At 43.5% G+C, this 21,058-nt stretch overlaps 1 protein-coding gene across 6 annotated transcripts in view; it reads left to right on the top strand.

The window, feature by feature from the left end:
• Positions 1-20,817, top strand: part of Ide (insulin degrading enzyme) — a 100,261-nt gene extending 79,444 nt beyond the window's left edge. For all 6 annotated transcript variants that reach the window (XM_036168025.1, XM_036168007.1, XM_036168014.1 and 3 more), the window contains exons 18-25: positions 414-505; positions 1,390-1,501; positions 9,856-10,023; positions 12,432-12,704; positions 13,968-14,029; positions 19,019-19,091; positions 19,803-19,870; positions 20,561-20,817. In XM_036168025.1, the coding sequence (XP_036023918.1) occupies positions 414-505; positions 1,390-1,501; positions 9,856-10,023; positions 12,432-12,704; positions 13,968-14,029; positions 19,019-19,091; positions 19,803-19,870; positions 20,561-20,656 (944 nt within the window). In that variant the 3' untranslated portion in view covers positions 20,657-20,817. The remainder of the gene's footprint in view (positions 1-413; positions 506-1,389; positions 1,502-9,855; positions 10,024-12,431; positions 12,705-13,967; positions 14,030-19,018; positions 19,092-19,802; positions 19,871-20,560) is intronic.
• The last annotated feature ends 241 nt before the right edge of the window (positions 20,818-21,058 follow it).

Genomic DNA, 21,058 nt, shown 5'->3' with positions numbered 1-21,058 from the left:
GTGAGTTCAAGGCCATCCTGGTCTACATAGCAAGTTCTAGACCAGCCAGTGCTACACAGTAAGACCATGTCTCAAACAACTACAAAACTAAGACTGAAATCCAAATAAAGCCTGTACTTGGGTCAACAGTATTGTATTAGCTGGGTGGTAGAGTGCTTGCCTAGCATACAAAGCCTTGGGTTTGGTCTATAGGACCTTGAAAAAAACATAGTACATATTAGTATTGATTGCTTAGGTTTTGATAATCATGTTATGGTTAATGAAAGATGATAGCATTAGACAAAACTGGATGAAAGGTCTCAAGGAATTCTAGTATGTTTGCAAGTCTTATATAAATCTGAAATTATTTCAAATACAATTTTCTTTGTTTTAAATTTTATATGCAGATCTGACTATTTCTTACTCATTTGCAGATGTTACCCTCCCCCGACTTAAGGCCTTCATACCTCAGCTACTGTCTCGGCTGCACATCGAAGCCCTTCTCCATGGCAACATAACAAAGCAGGTAAAGCTTTAGCAGTCTTTTGTGGATCACTGTAAGGTTATTTCCTCTAGTCTGTCTCAAGACTTAAGCAGCACAATGCTGAGCACGTTAGGATTAACCAGTTTTCTCTGGAAAGAGGTAGGAAGGACATGCAAGAAATCAAACTGTGATGGTTAGCTGAGGCTCCCAAGTGTCTGCTGCTGTTGCTGGGCCCATGCAGTCATGAAGGAATGGGACTGACTGTCCCTACTGTGTGCAGACTGTTATAATGCAGAAATAGGCAGCCTGCATTCAAGCCCGGCACTGCCACGTACTAGCTCTGTAGTCTTAGGAAATGTCTCACCTCTGCTCTGCCAGCCAGTGTGGTAGCAACACCTGCACCATGGGTTATAGGATAAACAGCGCAAGGGAAACACTACAAAGTCCCTGCGGCAGTCTGTCTCGAGAGCGCTTCCTGCCTGCCACTCTATATGGCCTCCAAAACAGTATGGCCGAGGTGTGCTCCAAAACAGCAAGCAAGATCAGCTCTCTTGCTCAGCCTTGTTTAACTCACAGTACACTCTTAGGTTTATCTCTTCTGTTTGACTTCGGTGCTGAAGATTACTGACTGGGACTAGCTTTTCCTTACCAGTCCCTCCATCTGTAGAAATGCCTTTATTCCCTGCATCAGTACTATGTAGGTGATGGCTTGGATTTCTGTTTCTTTTCACCTACTACTATATTGATTGACGAACTCAATTTTTACCCATTGCATAGGATTAAATTAATACTTAAAAATCTATTTTTATGATCATTAAGCTACTTAAGTATGTTTTCATCATTGTAATGGGCTGTTTTGATTTTCACAGACAAGATATACTCATTTTTTTTTTTTATAATATGCTGTGATATTTTGTCTCTTCCAGGCTGCATTAGGGATTATGCAGATGGTTGAGGACACCCTTATTGAGCATGCTCACACAAAGCCTCTCCTTCCAAGTCAGCTAGTTCGGTACAGAGAAGTCCAGCTCCCTGACAGTAAGTGAGATGTTATAACTTTGAAAATGGACTGCTCTTACAGAGTAATGTGGTTTGTTACAATTAGTTGAAGACACGTGGAAAATAATATATGGTTTCATGTCAAAGATCTACAGGAAGCCAGCCTCTGTTATTTATAGAAATATGATTACAAGTAGGTAATTTTGCCCAAGGATTCTCTGGTTGGTGAGCCATGTTCATGAAATTGAAGGTAGGCAGTAATTTTGAGGAGATTGATATTGTAATTTACTAGTACTTGAATATGGAAAAGTTAGAGAATAAAACTATCTGCTGGGCAGTGGTGGCACACACCTTTAATCCCAGCACTCAAACAGAGTTCCAAGACAGCTAGGATTGTTACATGGAGAAACCCTGTCTCAAAAAAACAAAAAAACCTATCATACAGGTAATAAGATATGAACTGTAAGGGCTGGAGAGGTGGCTCATCAGGTAAGGTCATGTGCTGCTCCTGCAAAAGACCTAACTCTGGTTCCCAACATCCATGTTGAGAGCTGAAAACTGCCTGTAACTCCAGTTCCAGGGGATCTGATGCCCTCTTCTTCCACAGGTATACACACACACACACACACACACACACACACACACACACACACACCTTGCTGGGTATGGTGGTGACACTTGAGGAACAGAGGCTATTGGGTCTGTGAGTTCAAGACCAGGGTAAGCTTTGGTGACTTTCAGGCTAGCCAGGGCTGCATAGTGGGAATCTTGTCTAAAAGAAAAAAAGAAAGCTGGGCTGGATGTGGTTTAGAGTGCTTGCCCGGCATGCACAAAGCCTTTGATTTGATCCTAGCATAGAATAAAAGTGGGCGTGGTAGTGCATCTGTAATCCCAGCACTTGGGAAGTGGAAGCAGGGGAATGAGAAATTAAGACTGTAAATTAGAGACCAGCCTGGGATAAATGAGACTCAGCTAAGAAGCAGCAAGTACAGATGACAACATATTCCTTACATGTGTATTTTTCTAAGGGGATAACATTGGGAAATGCTTTTATTTATATGCCGGGCTTTACAGTGTCAGATTATAGTTACATTATCAGTGGCTTCTTTTGATACAAAACCTGATGAACATTGTTTCAGTGTGGAACACTGTAATGGGGAGCATACTAGACCAAGAATGAGGGCACTGATACTTTTGGCCATACTTCATTGTTGGTGTTCCCTGGGCATATACTACCTTTGTCCCCTGCTCACAGCTCTTTCACCTCCTGAAATGGTGTTCCCTTTCCCCAATTCTCAGGGACCTATGTCTGTATTCTGTCCCTCTCCCATGGCCTATCATACTCCTCTATTTTAGTCAGTTTTGCATAATATGACAAAATATCCAAAATATGGAGAACAGTTCACTTTGACTCACAGTTTCGAAAGTTCCAGGTAATGGGTAGTTGGCCATTTGCTTTTGTACTTGTAACAAAGCAGAATATTGTGGTAGGAGCACATGGTGAAGGAGTCCCTTGCCTCATGGCTGTCAGAGGATAAAGAGAAGGGAAGGCCAGGGTCCCAGTTTGACTTTCAAGCACGTGTTTTCAAAGATTTGACTTTCTTCCACTAGGTCCCCCTGTTGCTCGAATTTCTAAAGATCTTTTAATAAAAACCCAGAGCCAGAATATTGGGGTAAATGCTGAGAGATCAGAGAGACAAAGGAACAAGCCACAGCCACTTCTCACCTCACCAACTCCTCAGCCTGAAAAAGCCTCTAGCTGAATGAGATGCTTCTGCCAAGAAGCCTTTACTTCCTGTCCTCTCACACTTTATATACCTTTCTCCTCCCAGTCTGAGATTAAAGGCATGTGTGCTTCCTAGTACTTGGATTAAAGGTGTATGCCACCACTGCCTGGCTCTGTTTTCTCTCCTAGACTGAGTCAATCTCATATAGTCCAGGGTGGCTTTGAACTCACAGAGATCCAGATGGATCTCTGCCTCCCGAGTGCTAGGATTAAAAGTGTGTGCTACCACTGCCTGGCTTCTATATTTAATCTAGTGGTTTGTTCTGTTCTCTGATCTACAGGCAAATTTTATTAGAGTACACAATATATCACCACATTGCCCCTTTTTTGTCTAAAATAATAAAAGGTTATAACTAAGAAAAACTATATACAATCAGTATATACAATGTATACAGTCAAAAATTACATTAACAGCCGGGCGGTGGTGGCGCACGCCTGTAATCCCAGCACTCGGGAGGCAGAGGCAGGCGGATCTTTGTGAGTTCGAGGCCAGCCTGGTCTACCAAGCGAGATCCAGGAAAGGCGCAAAGCTACACAGAGAAACCCTGTCTCAAAAAACCAAAAAAATAAAAATAAAAAAATACATTAACAATGTCCAATCCATAAACATTTGACAAATTCAGAGAATATACTCCATTATCTATCTTATTTTGGTGAGTCCAAAATGTTGCACCTAATTCAATTTCTATCCTAACTTCTATTACCAACTCAAAACTATCTTTTGATGTCTTTCAAACTTAAACATTTTACACCTCTTTAGTGAGTTTCCTTTCTGAATTTGTTAACAAGGAAAACTGTAACTATAACTATTTAATCTTGAACTTCCTCAGGGACCTGAGAAGGAAATAATATTTACCGAGTAAGCAGGAAGTACAAACAAACAATTTCCAAAAAATGTGAGAAATGACAGAAACAGCTGGCTGCCTGGACAGTCGCCAAAGGTTTTTCTACAACATTCAGGGATCCATCTTCGGCCTTCAGGCCTAGCATATCTGACAGACTCATCTGTGAAGCAGGATTTCCTGAAGGGCTATACTCCTTTGTTTTTTGCAAAGTTTGGCAAAACTTTCTTTTGTGTCCTGCTTGCCAGCAGTAGAGGCAAGGGTACTTTCTTGCCCAGTGGCTCACTTTTGCCACAAAGAAAATAAACTCCATAACTCTGAAGTAGATTGGTGGTACCAGGAGCAGACATGTCTCATTGTCATAAAAATAGAATCTATATTATTAAAAAAATCTTAAATGCCATATTCTGTAGATCTCTGAAGTAGTTGAAGGATTACCTGCCTATCTAAAATATATTTCTGTTTGACCTTGAAAACATACCTAATATGACTTCAAGTTCAATTGTAATAGGTGACTATTAGCTTGCATTTCTTTATATTCTATTTATATTAGTTGGCAATAACATTCAAGGACTAGAAATTTGCATTACATTGTTAAATGAACTGTGTAGGTACAATACCTTTAACAAGATTAGAAATATATGTACAGTATTTTCTAATGAAATCAATCTCAAATCTGTATCAGTATACATAATTTGTATATAATATACAAAAATCCAATCCAACGTAAAATATATTTTAAAATAGTAGTTGCTTTTTAAATGTAGATTCAATAATCTACCTTTTTATCTTATATCCATATCCTCCCTGTTTTCTTTTCAGGATAAATTCAATAATCTTCCCTTTTATCTTATCATATCTATATCCCTTTTTTTTTTTCAATAAGAACCCTGAATCTAATCTCCTTTGTTTAGTTTTTTTTCCTGACCATTATCAACTAACAGCTTGTAATCAACCATCCTAAACAATGACAATTATCCATAACTCATTGAAAGGCCAAAAGCCAACCACTTCACCTCTTGGGAATGTGGTCATCATGTTCTTCAAATTACTTCCTGCTGTCTGGGGGTGAAGGCATCTTTAGGGGATCCCGAAAAGAAAAATTTTGGGTTGTTGTCAAGTCCTGGGAGAGGTAGCTGTATCATCTGTTGTCCAGTCTTTGCCTAATGGGAAAGTATAGGGCTTGTGTCAGGTCCTTGTCCGAGGAGTCTGTGAGGCTGGATCATCTCAGCTAGCCATCTCGATATTGTCCTGAGCACTCTGTAGTCCAAAGCTGATCTTTGGGTGATGTGTGTCAGCTTGGTGGTGTTATCATAATCCTGATGGAATTATTGTTGTGGGGTCCCATCATCTTTTTGGAGACTTCAGAGACACTGTTAGGCATGGTCATGGTTCACTGCAGCAAACTAATGAGACTCAAACCCAAAATCATGGACAGGAAGCTAGCTGAAGCCTTTTTTTCTAGAACTAGTTAGTATTCTATATGACCATTAATATGACAACAGTTTAATATATATTAATCTTATAAATTTTGATTTATACCTTAAGAAAAGTTTTTAAAGCGTCAAAATATAAAACCAAAGGATCATGAGATTAATAACAATAGAATAGTCTCTTAATTTTGGTTTTTCTTCTGTCTCATATCAGGTGGCTCTTGTAACATTATCCAGAGATTTTGGATTTTTCTTTAAGCATGCTTGGGTTTAGAGAAGGAGAGAGCCATGCTCCAACTCCAAAGCCAGCTTTAATTTTTAATTGAATTGGGACTACAAAAAGACCATTTGTGATAAGTGTCTGTAGAGAAGAGCAGAAACAAACATTTAGGAAGACTTACGAAATTTTTATATGTGATATACTAAAAGGCCAATTTATTCTTTTTTGGGGGGACATTTTTTTTCTGGTTGATTTGTCCTTTTTCTTCAGATGTTTCATTTGTCCAGTGTTCTTCAGATTCCTTAGCCTTCATTCTCCTGAAAGACGAAAACAAAACCCTTCCCCAACCCTAACTTTCGGGAGGTTCCCTTTTGGCAAGTTATATCTGATTAAATGAAAAGCATTTGTTAGTCATATAAGTATTAGTTAGTTTAAATTGAATGGTCACGCTGGTTGTTGAACTATTACCTCTTCTAATTAAGAGGTCTCTCTTGTTCAAATCGAACCTTTATCAATTTTGATGGTATCCACATTTGTCTTCTCCCGTAGAAACAAAAGCAAAACCTCATACCCAATGTAACACATATCCTGGTTTCCATTCTGAGCTCAACACATCTGTAAAGTATACAGGCTGATTTAATTCTGTAGTTTTTTTCTATTACCCAATGTCTCTCTGCAGCTGTTGTTCCTTTCTCATTAGCACTGAGAAAATTCAAAGTTAATAGAGCATTATGTAATCTATTTCTGGTTTTGTTACCCCTTTCTGTTTATTTAGCATATCCTTTAGAGTTCAATTTGATCTTTCTATGACTGCTTGGCATGTAGGATTATGTGGTATACCTGTAATATGCTTTATATTGTAATAAGCAAAAAACTGTTTGACTTTACCAGAGACATATGCTGGAGCATCGTCAGTTTTAATTTGTGCAGGTATACCCATGATGGCCATAACTTCTAGCAAATGCCTGATTACAGAATCAGCTTTTTCAGAACTCAGAGCAGTTGCCCATTGAAATCCTGAATAAGTATCAATGGTGTGGTATACATATTTCAATTTTCCAAATTCTGTAAAATGAAACACATCCATCTGCCAGATTTCATTCCTCTGAGTGCCCTTTGGGTTACATCCTGCTGGTAGTAGAGTCTGATTTTAAAAGAACAAGTAGTACAATTCCTTATAATTTCCTTGGCTTGTTGTCAGGTTATGGAAAAGCCCCTTTTGAAACCTTTACTATTGACATGATGTTTTCTATGAAATTCTGAGGCCTCCAGCACATTTCTTATTAATAGTTTATCAATCTCATCATTACCTTGTGCTAGAGGGCTTGGCAGACCAGTATGGGATCAGATGTGAGTTATATGTAAGGGATGCTTCCTATTCCTGATTCATGTAACTGAATAAATAACAAAGTTAATTCTGACTTATCAGGGATAAATTCAGCAATCTCAATGTGTAAGACCACTCTGTGTACTGAGAGTCAGTAACTATGTTGAGAGTTTCCAAAAAATCTAGTAATACCATCAGAATGGCATATAATTCAGATTTTGGGACAGAATTATAAGGACTTTGAACACTTTACTTAAATTTTCTGGTTTGTAACCTGCCTTTCCTTTTTGGTTTGCATTAGTATAAAATGTAGCTTTCTGCCTCCCCAGTGCTTTGATTAAAGGTGTGCGCCACTACTGCCTGGCCTCTATGTTTAATCTAGTAGCTTGTTCTGTTCTCTGATTTTCAGGCAAATTTTATTAGGGTACACAATATATCATCACATCCCCCCAAATAAAAAAGCTCTTGCCACCTTCCAATAGTGTCTAAGGTTGGGGACCACACTCTGTGGGTTAGGGATGCAACTCAGTGGTAGAGTATTTGTACAGCATGTGAGTGGCCCTGCTTTAATCCCCAAGACTTGGGCCAAACTCTAACATCCACTAAACTTTCTCTGACTTACTTCAAATACTTTGAAGCGCTCAGCACTTTACTCATTCATGTTAATTAAAGGACAACACCATTTTATGAGATTATACATTTCTTTAAAGCCAGGGTTTCTGCTTTGAGTAGGTACTAAAGCAACTCAAATATGTTATTCCTTCATGCCACTTCTGTTGAACTCAGCTGGCTCTGCTGTTGTGCATGGCCAGTCATCACGTGCTGCTTTTAGTGTGTTCTTCAGTCAGGGCATGGATGGCAGAGAGGAAGAATTAGCATCTGCTGAACAGGAGGCGTCCCATTGGGCTGAGCATGACGCTCTGAGGTTGAGCACATATTTAATGGTGGGGGTGCTTCCGGGTTCAAACAAGAAGGAAGAAGAAACTGTAGCATTTACCTTCACTCAGAGTGATCAGTCTAGAAACAGAATTTCAAAGTGGAGTTTTTCATGCCTCTTCCTTCCTTTCCTCTCTTAGGACCCTGTCTTTTGCCCCCTGCTTGCTCCATCAAATTCCCTCAAGCTTAGAAATAGCACAGTTTACATCCTGTTCTCAAAGTGAAGGTGTTAGGAAACTACTCCGATTTAGCTGACTGGTCAGATGTGAAGACCTTAAGTAACTCTTCACCTGATGCTGCATTGGGAGGCATCGGCAGCTGGAAAGCAGAATCTTAAGCACTGTGAGGAAGGAAATATTTTGAGATATATGTGAGAAACTGGAAGAGGGAAAGATGGGTCTCAGAGCCCACGAACCCGTCCCTCTTCTGAGGGGAAACAGCGTTGGCAGTGTACATCAGGAAATGATCTATAAAACTAGGTACCTGGCATGTGCCTGGACTCTAGCAGCTGGTGGGTAGAGACAGGAGAAACAGGAGGCCAAAGCAGCTTCTAGACCAGGCTGGGCTGCGTGAGACCCTGTACAAAAAATTAAAAAACAGTTTTGTTTTTTAAAGGAAAGAAAAATTGTCAAGTGGGAAAACATACAGAGGGTGTGGTGGAATTCACATATAATCTCAGCACTGCAAGCAGAAGGATTCCAAGCCAAGCCTGGCTGTATTAATTTGCTTTCTGTCTCTGTAATAAACACTGACCAAAACCAACTTGTAGCTAGAGTTTTCCTGCCTGGCTCACAGTCAGGACAAATCTCTCTTACCCGCTAGTCCCACAGTCGCTCAGACCCAACCAAGAAAGCACACAGAAACTTATATTGCTTATAAACTGTATGGCCGTGGCAGGCTTCTTGTTATCTGCTTCTTCTATCTTAAATTAACCCATTTCTATTAGTCTATACTTTGCCACATGGCTTGTGGCTTACCAGTGTCTTTACATGTTGCTTCTCATGGCGGCAGCTGGCGGTGTCTCTCTCCAGCCTTCTACTTCCCAGAATCCTCTTCTCTCTTGTCCCGCCTATACTTCCTGCCTAGCCACTGGCCAAACAGCATTTTATTTGTACAGAGCGATATCCACAGCACCAACTTGGGGAGGAAAGGGTTTATTTTCACTTACAGGTTACAGTCCATCATCCAGGGAAGCCAGGACAGGAGCTCAGCGCAGGTGCTTGAAGCAGAAACCGTGGGGAAGGACACTGCCTACTGGCTTCCTGGGCTACCTTTCTGGGAGTTGTTTTTTTTTTAGGCAAGGTCTCACAGTGAGCCTTGGCTAGTCTGGAACTCACTAAGTAAACCAAGCTGGCCTCAGACTTAAAGATCCGATCCTCTCTGGCTCCCAAGTGCTGAGATTAAAGTATGTACCACCACACCCAGCTTGGCCACTTTTCTTATACTCCCCAGGCGTGGCACACTACCCACAGTGGGCTACAGTGGGCCAGGATGGTCTGTACCCTCCCGTATAAATTACCTATTAAGAAAATGCCCCACAGACACGTCCACAGATAGTCTGATGGAGACAGTTCCTCGACTGAGATACCCTCTTCCCAGGTGTGTCTAGATTTACAACACATTGATGAAAACCAACTAGCATGATGGGTTATATAATAGAAAGTTCAAGGCCAGACTCAGCTACATGGTGAGACTTTGTCTCAAAAAACACTAAGGCCAAAATAAATAAGTAAGTAAGTGAGTAAGTAAGTAAGTAAGTAAATAAATAAATAATGAAGTGAGTAAGTAAGCAGATAAACCATTGACTTGATTAAACCACAGATCATTTTTTCTTTTTGACTCTTCTTAGGAGGATGGTTTGTTTATCAGCAGAGGAACGAAGTTCACAATAACTGCGGCATCGAGATTTACTATCAGACGGACATGCAGAGCACCTCGGAGAACATGTTCCTGGAGCTCTTCTGTCAGATTATCTCTGAGCCTTGCTTCAACACCCTGCGCACCAAGGAGCAGCTGGGTGAGAAGGCCATGGGGATTGCAGAGTACTAGAAACCGGAATGAACAAACAGCCTTATTCTCAGCAAGCATTTCCCACTTGTAGAGTCACATGGCATTGTGTGTCAAGCCTGCTCTATTTAGAGGGACTTATGGAAACCTTGTTTACAGGGAACCGCTTCTAATATGCAGCTATTATCTTGGCTGTTCTTTTTCCTCCTCCTCCTCTCCTTCCTCCTCTAGTTCCTCCTCCTTTCTTGTGGTGAGGAGATTGAACCCAGGCTCCTTTGTAGGTGCGAGGCAAGTCCTCTGCCGCTGAACTATATCTATCCTTAGCCCTAGTGTTGAAGCGATTTTGAGGAGATGATGCTGGGTTTCACTGGATGCCATGCAGAGGACACCTTATGTTTTAGGGAAGAAAGAATGCAAAGAGTGGGCTTATAGGTAGGGAGACAGGAAGCAAGTCGTATAGAGGAACTTAGCTTTGCCAAACTTTGAGTTATCTGAGGGGAAATATTATCTGTTACTCATCCTGTGTGCCAGGCACAGGAGGAGCTAAGTGCTTGCAGTTTTAGACCTGGTTAAAAGTCTTGGAGATGCGCAGGTTTGATGGATGAGGAAAGTTCACACCTAGAAGTGAAGCATCCTCCTCCTTTGCTTAGACCGTTTTAGGCCATTCTGGGCAACATGAGACCCATCTCAGAAAACCACACAACAAGAACAAAAAGAAGTTCAAAGAAACCTCCATAACAGCTTGGAATAAATATTTTGAAAGGATATGTATGTGTCTCTTCACATACACTGTCATTTTAGAGTAACCTCATGCTAGGTGCTGAGCATGGAAAATGGACGTGTTATGGATAGTCCTTCCCTTTAAGGGGCTCAAAGTGGCTGACCTATAAAGGGGTATGTTTTGGTGTGGTAATTGTTGCTGTAACAGCGTCCAAACAGCAGAGCTCCTGAAGAAAGCAACTTCCTCAGAGGCCCCAGAGTTCCAGGCTGTCCTTAGTGGTAGATCTGTGCAGAGCTGCTGAAGGAAAAAGCCATAAACTAAATGGAGAAAAGGGTTGGGGGTGTTAACTGTGAGGGCAAGGTGACTGGGCACCCTGTGAGGACTGCTGCTTCCTCAGAGTGCTATGCCCACATGGCTGACAGATGGGAATGGCTGAGACCTGGGCATGCTTTGAAGCACTGACTCACTTTCTCCTGGTCTGCTGTCACGGCCACAGACTGACTATTGCTCTGGGGCCACAGTGGGTGCCTCGGGCTAAGCCTGCCACCAGGTAGACACTGGAATTCCATTCTGACAAGGCGGCTTTCTGTGTCTGCAAAGGCTGCTGCTCTCTGGCATCATCTAGACCCAGTGGTGTACATGAGACAGGAAAGACCTCCAGGGTGGGCAAAGACAAGATCCTGGTCCGGAAACAGCTGTACCCAACTAGAGGAGCATGTCCATGTGCCAGAGCTCGGAACTGTTGACCACTCATAATGAAGAGACTGAGACTAAGTCACTTTCAGTGCGCCTTCTGCGTGCACAGTGGCCAGTGTTGGATGCTAAAAGCCACCAGGGGTATGTGCACCAAGGAGGCCTGATGCTGTCTTGGCATCACGTGATAGATGACTGGTGCGTCACACTGCATGCATCCAGTGGGAAGTCCGTGACTCTGAGATGAACGGGCAGTTGCCTGTCCCTCTTAGAGATGTAGTCGTCTTCCCCACAAACCTGACCGGTAGCCCTGTCTTTGTGTTCCATAACAAATACGGTGCTATTGACTGCCACAAAGTCACAGGTACCTGGGACACCAGCCACTGTAATTGAAAGTCTGTGTCCAGATCGTGAACCCCACCTTGCTCCGAGAGTGAGTGATAATACTGCTTGCTTCAGGTGGGCAGCTCCTCCAGACCCTGACCTATACAGGTGTTCGGGACCCCACCAGTGTGGTTCCCTGAAAGTTCTCCATCCACATGAACTTTTCTTCTGACTAGCAGAGCCTTGTCTACATCTAAAACTTTCCCATGGTGATTTTGATGTTGTAGGTTTCACTATTGAGTTTGAGTAGGAAGACGTAGCTAGAGTGGCTTTGAACTAGGAAAAAATAAAATAATGTGAGTGCAAAAGATGGGAGGGGAGAGGTAGAAACTGTTGGGGGAGGGGCGTATATAAGCACACAAGATGTTGATAGATCTGTGACCTTCAGTTAGCCCTGTCCTAGAGAGTCAGGTGACCCAGAGCTGGTCCAGGAATAGATCGTCAAGTAGATGCATTGTAGAGCCAGGATCATGTGAGGAACTTGGTAAAGCAAAGGAGTTAGGACTTGGCTAAAGCATGAGGATGTGAGTAAGCTAAGGTAGATTTCATTTGCTCTGAAAGACTGAACGTGGTCCGAGGCCAGTGCCAAGGTCCTGACTGGCTGTGTGTGTGTGCTTCAGGCTATATTGTCTTCAGTGGACCTCGCCGAGCCAATGGCATCCAGGGCTTACGCTTCATCATCCAGTCAGAGAAACCACCTCATTACCTGGAGAGCAGAGTAGAAGCCTTCTTACTCACCATGGAAAAGGCCATAGAGGACATGACAGAGGAGGCCTTCCAGAAACACATTCAAGCATTAGCGATTCGTCGACTCGACAAACCAAAGAAGCTCTCTGCAGAGTGTGCTAAATACTGGGGGGAGATCATCTCGCAGCAGTACAATTATGACAGAGGTAACGTAAAAGGCTCATTGTGGCCTGGGAGTGTGCAGCTGAGGGCATCACAGCCGTTTTGGGCAGGGTTCATTTCGTGAGTGTTTCAGTATTCATTTGGCAGCAGGGTAGGACAGCCCTTCTCAAAAAAAGTGTTCTTTTTAAAAATTATTATTTATTTAATGTAACAACCATTTTCTGCTAGGAACTATCTTCTCCAACACCAAAGCTGGTCTCTGTTTCTGAGACTACTCTGAGTGTAGCCTCAGACTCTGAGTATCTATTTCCTATCCGTGACTCGGGGTAACAAGGCAGACTAAACATTCATAAGGCATGCTACCGCTGCACAGTTTGGGAATCTCCAAAGACCTCCACTGCTCTCGGATGTAAAAGTGTGATGAGTTAGTGATATGTGAGTGTCCTGTGTCCGATTCTGTCCCCATTTCATTACAGAAGAGGTTGAGCAATGAACCTCTAGAAGCACACTAGACTTTGGGAGGCAGGTTTTATTCCTGGCACCACCAAGCTGCTGCCTCACTTTGCTTACCTGGGGTTTTTGTTTTTGTTTTGTTTTATGACGACAAGGTCTCACTGCATAGCCTTGGCTGGTCTGGAGCTGGCTATGAAGACAGGGCTGCTCTCAGACTCACAGAGATCTGAATCCTGCCTGCCTTAGCATTTCAAGTGCCAGGATTAAAGGGCATGTACTACCTTGCTTGACCTTTACCTGTGGTTCTTCTAGCAGTTCGATCTACTTCTAATGATAGTGATGGCTACTGTGTTTGAACATTTACCATATGCCTGACATCATTTGTCATATGACATCCTCTTGGGTGTCATTATAACTTTACTAAGTGGTTGTTTCCTTCAATCTCCAGATAAGGAAACGGGTTTAGAAAACTCAAAGTGACTGGTCCCAGATCCAGCATCCCACTGGGAGTGAATCGAACCTGGTTCCCAAGCCCAATCTTAACTACTGTAACACAGGCAGTTACTTTACTTGGAATCTATCCCCTGCCTACTTAGATGGTGGATTTAGAATGTGGATTCCTGGGCTGGAGAGGAGAGCAGCAGGTGTCTTAGCCTGAGCTTGATCCCTGGAAACCACAGGTGAAAGGAGGGACCCAGCCAAAATCTGTGCTGTGACCTTCACAAATGAAAGGAAAAGCCTTTAAGATCGTGGGTACTCAGCGGGCTTAGAGTGAAGTGCGCTGTCTTTCCATGCAATGTTTTAGATTGTTTAATGTAAGATATTAATAAATCACTGCTTGGTTATCTTTTCAGATAACGTAGAAGTTGCATATTTAAAGACACTTACCAAGGACGATATCATCAAATTCTACAAGGTCAGTGGACTTGTTGTCTAGATTTGATTTTCTAATTAGTATTTATGTGTTTAATGTGTGTGGGTGCATGCATGTCGAGCGAGGTCAAGGCAGCGTGCAGAAGTAGGTTCTCTTCTACCATGTGGGTCCCAGGTTGTCGGGCTTGGCAGCAAGCGCCTTTTCCCAGTCGGGCCCTCTCACTGGCTTCTAAGTTTTGGTTTGTAGTAAACTACTTGGTGTACTGTGTATTTGAACTTGTTCAGACTGAAGGCGCTTTTGTAGAATTAAGGATTTGACGCTTTGACCTGTTTCCTCTGCTCCTGTGAGGCCTCCATGGCTCTTCTGGTGTCCAGGCCCCATTTCCAGGCTCCTTTTCTGCCTTCTGCTTCTGCCATGCTGTTTAAATAACATTGCTGAGCTTTTCAGGGGGGCAGGAGAGAGCGAAGGAAACAACAGACTGGTCAGCTTGTTTTCCAAACCAACTGTGGCCAGTACTTCAGGGTTTCCAGTGTCGGGGCTTCCTACGAAGGCTCCAGAGGAAGGAGAGGCACCGCCATTAGGGTCTTCCAGCACAGCTTTAAGAGAATCCTCGCCGCATCTAAGTCTCTTCCTCCATAATGACATCGAGTAGTGTATAAAACAAGTACATGTCCTAGTTAGGGTTATCATTGCTGTGAGGAAACACCATGACCAAAGCAACCTGAGGACGAAAGGGTTTATTCGGCTTACACTCCCATATTACAGTTCATCATTGAAAGAAGTTGGGACAGGAACTCAAGCAGGGCAGGAACCTGGAGGCAGGAGCTGATGCAGAGGCTGTGGAGGGGTGCTGCTTACTGGCTTGCTCCTCATGGTGTGCTCAGCCTGCTTTCTTATGGAACCCAGGGCCACCAGCCCAGGGATGGCACCACCCACGATGGGCTTGGCCTTCCCCCATCAATTGAGAAGATGCTCTAGAGGCTTGCCTACTGTTTGATCTTCTAGAGGCATTTTCTCAGTCGAGGTTTCCTCCTCTCAAGATGGCTATAGCTTGTGTCAAGTGGACCTAAAACGAGCCAGCACAACATGTCAACTAAAAATTTCAAAGTTTATGCCACAGTAGAGTTGTACTTATTTGAAGTGTTACATATTCTTTGTAATTTGTTGTGACCTTTAATTTAGAAGCACTTTGTGCTTGATTTAGGATAAAGAAAAAGTGATACTCTGTGATTACCTAAGCACCATGGATCATGTTTGGGATTATGAGCTGTCTGATCAGGAGCTATGCTCTTCCTACACTCGGATCTTTTACGGGAGAGATATCTATAGTGCCATTTCCCAGAGCTCTGTTGTGGAGGCCAGCGCAGAACTCAGCTCTTGCAGTTCTCTTTAGAATGGTTGTGTGGACAGTGAGGACATCCTAATTACATTCCTACCGTACCGGGACTGCCCACACCCTTTAGTCCATCCCAGTGGCGCTCTGGCAGGAGGAGAGTCAGGAAAGTAAGACAGCCCTGACTTGGAAGTTCAGTGGAGGAGATGGACTAGTTTACTTTACACTGTCCATAGAAACTATTGTCCTCACCTGTAAAATCAAAAAGCTGCTGTTTTCTGTGTGCAAAAGCTTCACATCACCTTTACAATACAGAAGGGGGCTGTGGAGCTGGAAAGGGAACTTATTGGTTAAGTGATTACTGTACAAGCAAGAGGACCTGAGTTCAGGCCTCAGCACGTGGCAGTGCGTGTCTGAACACCCCGCCCCCCAATACACACACAAAAGGAAACTGTGTCTCAAAACAAAAGGTTTATTTTTTATTATGTTGAGGGAGTATTTGCTTGTGAATGAAGGTGCTCATGGAGGCCAGAAGAGATCATTGAATCCTCTGGAACTGGGGTTACAGGCAGTTGTGAGCAGCCTGATGGTTGGTACTGAGAACAGGACTCGGGTCCTCTGACTTCATCTGAAGCACTGAGCCATCTTTCAAGCCCTTGTTTTGTTTTTTAAAGCAGTATTCATTCTACAGCCCAGGCTGGCCTTGAACTCACAATTCTTCTGCCTCTGCCTCTTCAGTGTTGTGGGATAATAGCTGTGTGTACCATGCGTGTTTTGAATCCGTGTTTTTGAGTGATGATATTTGAGGCATTTGGGGGGTAGAAATGGATGGCTAGTCACTTCTGTTGCCTGGTGTGGAGGAAAGCCTCTCATTGCCCCTAAACTACTGTTGTTCCTTTTCAATAACAGCCTTGAATATTGCATGTATAAAAGGCAAAGTTCTGGCCTGACAATAACCCCCCACGTGGCCTTTGTGTGGTGAGTGCAGAGTTGGGTGTAGGATGTGTATTCATGGAGGCTGCACACCCAGTCTTTAGTTCATTATCCACAGGGCGGCAGCAGGAGCTTCTAGGGTCTTTGACTAGGACTCAGATGCCCACCCCCACCCCAAACTGGTGGATCTGTGATTCGGTTCAGCCAAGTCGCCTGAACTTTGAAGCCTTGGTTTCCTGATCTACAATGTAGAGTTTCATTTGGATGAGGTGTGTGATTGCCACTTGGCGACATTTATTAAATCGTCTTGGGCTTTTGACACTTTAAATCAGAGTGTGTTTTCCTTCTCAATGTTATGGAGTAAATTCTAGCTGTTTCACTTTGATGAGGACAAGTATTTGTTCTCGGTCGCTTACAGATGTGGACAATCACTTTCAGTTCTGTCTGGGTTCTGAGATCATCATCCTAAAGTATTACTTAATCACACTTGTTCACAAAAGGCGGCATCCCAATATTACCTACAGTACTGCCTCCATGAGGAATGGAGTATTGCTTTTCTCTACAATATGCTGTTGTTTATTTAAAATTACAATATGTGCTTATTGAGTTTAAAACTAGTAATTATAGCACCGCCTCTCTCGTGGATTCAAGAGAGTGTACCAGCTCGACTAAACGCAGAAGAGTCTTCCTCTAACTGCCCCAGCTGGCAAACTGCAAGGTACTAATAAAGCACTTCTGGGAGAAAAGGCTTCATGTGCATTAGCATTTAAAGTAGCCAGTGTTTGCTTTATCACAATTAATAAAGGATTACTAAACACTTCTCACTATGGAGCCTTTTTTGCAAGGAATTTGTGAAGTGTGTCTCTGGAGTTCTGGTTTATAAAAAGTTGGAGCAGTTTGTTTCTTTAAAAAGGGGGCGTGCTTAGTAAGGAAATGCAAAACTGTGAAACTGAAGAGTGTTCTGTCTGCTGTTTCAGGGGACAAGAATAGATTTTTGATGTCAGGTGTGGTGGCAGACGCCTTTAGTAAAAGGGGACATATGGATGAATCTCTGAGTTCAAGGCTAGCCTTGTCTACATAGCAAGTTCTGGACCAGCCAAGGCTACACAGTGAGACCCCCTTTTTTTTTTTTTTTTGGTTGGAGATGGAGGAGGCGCTTAGAAAGAAGGTCTCACTGTGTAGTTCTGGAACTACTATGTAGACCAGGCTGGCCTCTAACTCACAGAGATCCCCCTGCCTCTGCCTCCTGAGTGCTGGGAGACCCTGTGGTTGTGGTTGTTGTTGTTGTTTGTTTGTTTTTTAAATGATCTTTGGAAGCAAACATTTTACCAGAGTAAGAAGCTCTCAGAGGAGGTATTCCACAGTACTGGATGCAGGCCTGTAAGCTTCTGAAAAGAAAGGCTAGAGCAGCCCTGGGAGCCTAGTCCAGGCTCTGTCAGGAACGGGGGGCTGGGGTCAGACTTGCTACACCTCAGCAGCAAGGCTTCCGGTCAGATGCCCAGACCAGCTTTATGATAACTATCCACTCACAACTGTCGAGTGGATTTGGTTTGTCTTGTGCTCTCTGAGAAGATGGCACGTTCCATCAGCTAAGGCATCAGCGGAAGGGAGCATCATCACGGTGATCATCCCTTTGCAGTAGCAGTGAAGGCCCAGCGTTAAGGAAAGGGCAGGAGGGTCTTTCTCCCAGCTCTGCTGGCACTGGGGCTGTGAGCAAAGGGAATCCCTCAAAAGAACCTGGAACACGAAGAGCGCTTGCTTACAAGCTGTCAGCTCTAACAGCATTCTGTCCTTGAGCCCACGTCATTAAAATGAGCAGTGTCACGACAGCTTACAGAGAATGATGGGAACATGTGCGGAGACTGCCATGTACACGGCAAGACTCACCAAGTATTAGTTTAGTGATTAGTATTAGTGATAGAGGAGAAGCCACAGCTTACCACAGACCCCTGAATCACTAGAGGAGCCAGCATCATGGCACAGGCGTATGCTCTTAGTACTGGGTAGGCTGAGGCAGGAGGGCTGCAAGTTCAAGGCCTCCCTGGGCTACATAGCAATACTCTGTCTTCAAAAAAAGAAAGCAAAGGGTAAGGAAAAAGAATTGTGATTACTAGGTGGCTCAGCCTGGCCCCATGCGGCAGATGGAGAGGATAGACTTTGTATAGTTATCCTCTTAGTTCCACAAGTGTGCCCATCCCCCACAAATAATAAATGTCAGGAAGGCCATCAGCCAGGCATGGTGGCACATGCCTTTAATTCCAGAATTCGGAAAGCAGAAGTAGGCAGATTCCTGTGAGTTCTCCAGGCCACGCTGGTCCGCATAGTGAGTTTGAGGCCAGTCAGGACTACATATTGAGACTCTGACAAAAAGACCACTAGTAAGTACTGAAGAGGCTGTGTAAGCCTGGGTGTATATTTACTGTGAGTTTGAGCAAAGCACTTAATTCCCTTGGACTTGGTTTCCTCGTCTGTAAAATGGGAATAACTCTTGGCAGTGCTAGGGGTGGGTATAGCCCAGTGGTAAAACATCTGCCTGAAATGTATGAGGTTCTGGGTTCGATTCCAAGCACCACAAAAAGAGAAAATTAGGTCTTGCTTGCCTCCTTGAATCTTTTAGAGGAAAATCATGTGAGAGGAAAGAAAAGACAGAGAAAAGCCTCTTTTTGAATCAAACATGGGGGCTGATTCTTCAGAGGCCCAGAGAGAACTTTGTTCTAAGTTTCTTAATAGGGTAAGAGGGTAACCTTGGTTTTCTTTGTGCTCAGGAAATGTTGGCCGTGGATGCACCAAGAAGACATAAAGTGTCCGTCCATGTTCTTGCCAGGGAAATGGATTCTTGTAAGTACTGGATACTGACCTTTAAAAATTCCATTTTTAATCTGATATTGAGCTGTGTGATGGCTGTCCCTCACCATAGTCACTTACTTTACAGAGCACCAGAAAGTGAAAATATAAACAAAATGTCCTAAGACGAGGTCTGTAGTATTGAAGCACATGTTCAGGGGGAGGAGAATGGAGTGGTGGAGGAGAAAGCCCATACCAGGTGATGGTGCAATCTGGGCACCGGTCCAAAGCGGCTGTAGGGAAGGCCTGCAGGTAGAGCATCTGCACAGTCAGAGCCTCAGAGTCTACGTCAGACCTGAGCACAAGAGCTGCTGAGGCCAAGGCTGTATGCCCTCAGTGACATCATCATGGAGCGGGTGCTGGGACAGGCACTCAGGCCAAGGCTGTGCAGCCTCAGTGACATCATCATGGAGCGGGTGCTGGGACAGGCACTCAGGCCAAGGCTGTGCGCCCTCAGTGACATCATCATGGAGCGGGTGCTGGGACAGGCACTCAGGCCAAGGATGTATGCCCTCAGTGACATCATCATGGAGCGGGTGCTGGGACAGGCACTCAGGCCTTGCAGCAAGCAGCTTGGATCTGAAAAGTGTGTTAAGGGCCTGATATGGTTTATTTTTTAAATGGACAAAGTCTAGCTCAGATTTTTTTTTTAAATTGCTCTTGTTGCAAGTGTGAGTCGATAGTAAAGCTTTGGTTTCCTTACAGGTCCTGTTGTTGGAGAATTCCCCTCCCAGAATGATATAAACTTGTCAGAAGCACCACCCTTGCCACAAGTAAGAGACTTTAGGCATTGCCTGAGGACTTGAAGGAGCTTGTTCACCAGAACTCATGAAAACCTGGAGGTTCCGTCACTAGTGTCAAACCGCTTCAGGCCCTCTCAAAGGTCCCATCCCTCGGCCTCAGCCCTGGTCTGTCTTGGCCTCTCTTTTCTTTTGTTTGGGGGTCATGTAGCTCAGGCTGGCCTGGAACTCCCTGTGTAGCCGAAGCTACCTTGAACTCCTAACCTCCCACCCCAGTCCCACAAGCCCTAGGAACACAGGTGTGCTCTGTGCTCTGACTCCTGTCTCTGCCTCTGTGGACTTTGTCACTCTGTACCAAGTCACCTCTGGCCACACCTTCTCCAGATTTGACTTCTGGAGTGACTGTGTGTGTGCCCCTTTCCATGGTGACTCTGTGTCTAATAATCTTGACAGACTAGAATTTACTTAAAGAGTGAGAAAATGGGCAATGTCACCAGGCCTTTGCTGGGTGGCCGAGTCCGCACACGTATGCCCGGTGAAAGGCAGGAATCTCTGGCCCACTCATCCATGACCCTCTGGCCCAATTGCAGTATATGGGTATTTCATTATTATAAACACCGCCCCTACCCACCACCTTAGCCTCCTCCCCTCAACAGCTGATATGCTAGTCAGTCTAATTTTTAAATTAAACATACTAAAGAAGACTTTTTGTTTCCTTTTCAGCCCGAAGTGGTTCATAACATGACAGAGTTCAAGCGTGGCCTGCCACTGTTTCCCCTTGTGAAACCACATATTAACTTCATGGCTGCAAAACTCTGAAGAGAACGGATACGTTCCTGTGTCTTCCAAGGCCTGGGAAAGCAATCTTAACCTCTTGAGTAGTTTCTGGTTTGCTATTAGACAGACAAACAGAAAAGAGTTATCAGACGTTAATATGTAGAAATGTTAAAAACCCAAAGTAATAAAATTATAAAATCTTATAGATGTAGAATATTTTTAAAACACATGCCTCTTAAATATCCTAATTTTTTTCCTTTTTAGTCCTAAGAGAAATTCCCTTATATTAACTGTTTAATCTGAAGAAAGATATCCCAATAGAATCTTTCTTCCTTATTCTGTAAAATAGTCACTTGTCCGAAAATAATAAGAGTTTTTTTCTAAAAGGTTTGAAAAACATTTAGAAAGGGTTACCTTTTAAAGAACCGATCCTCAAATCTGCTT

The sequence above is a fragment of the Onychomys torridus genome, chromosome 1, assembly GCF_903995425.1.
Source record: "Onychomys torridus chromosome 1, mOncTor1.1, whole genome shotgun sequence".
NCBI lineage: Eukaryota > Metazoa > Chordata > Mammalia > Rodentia > Cricetidae > Onychomys > Onychomys torridus.
This window is presented reverse-complemented; position numbering and strand designations above follow the sequence as displayed.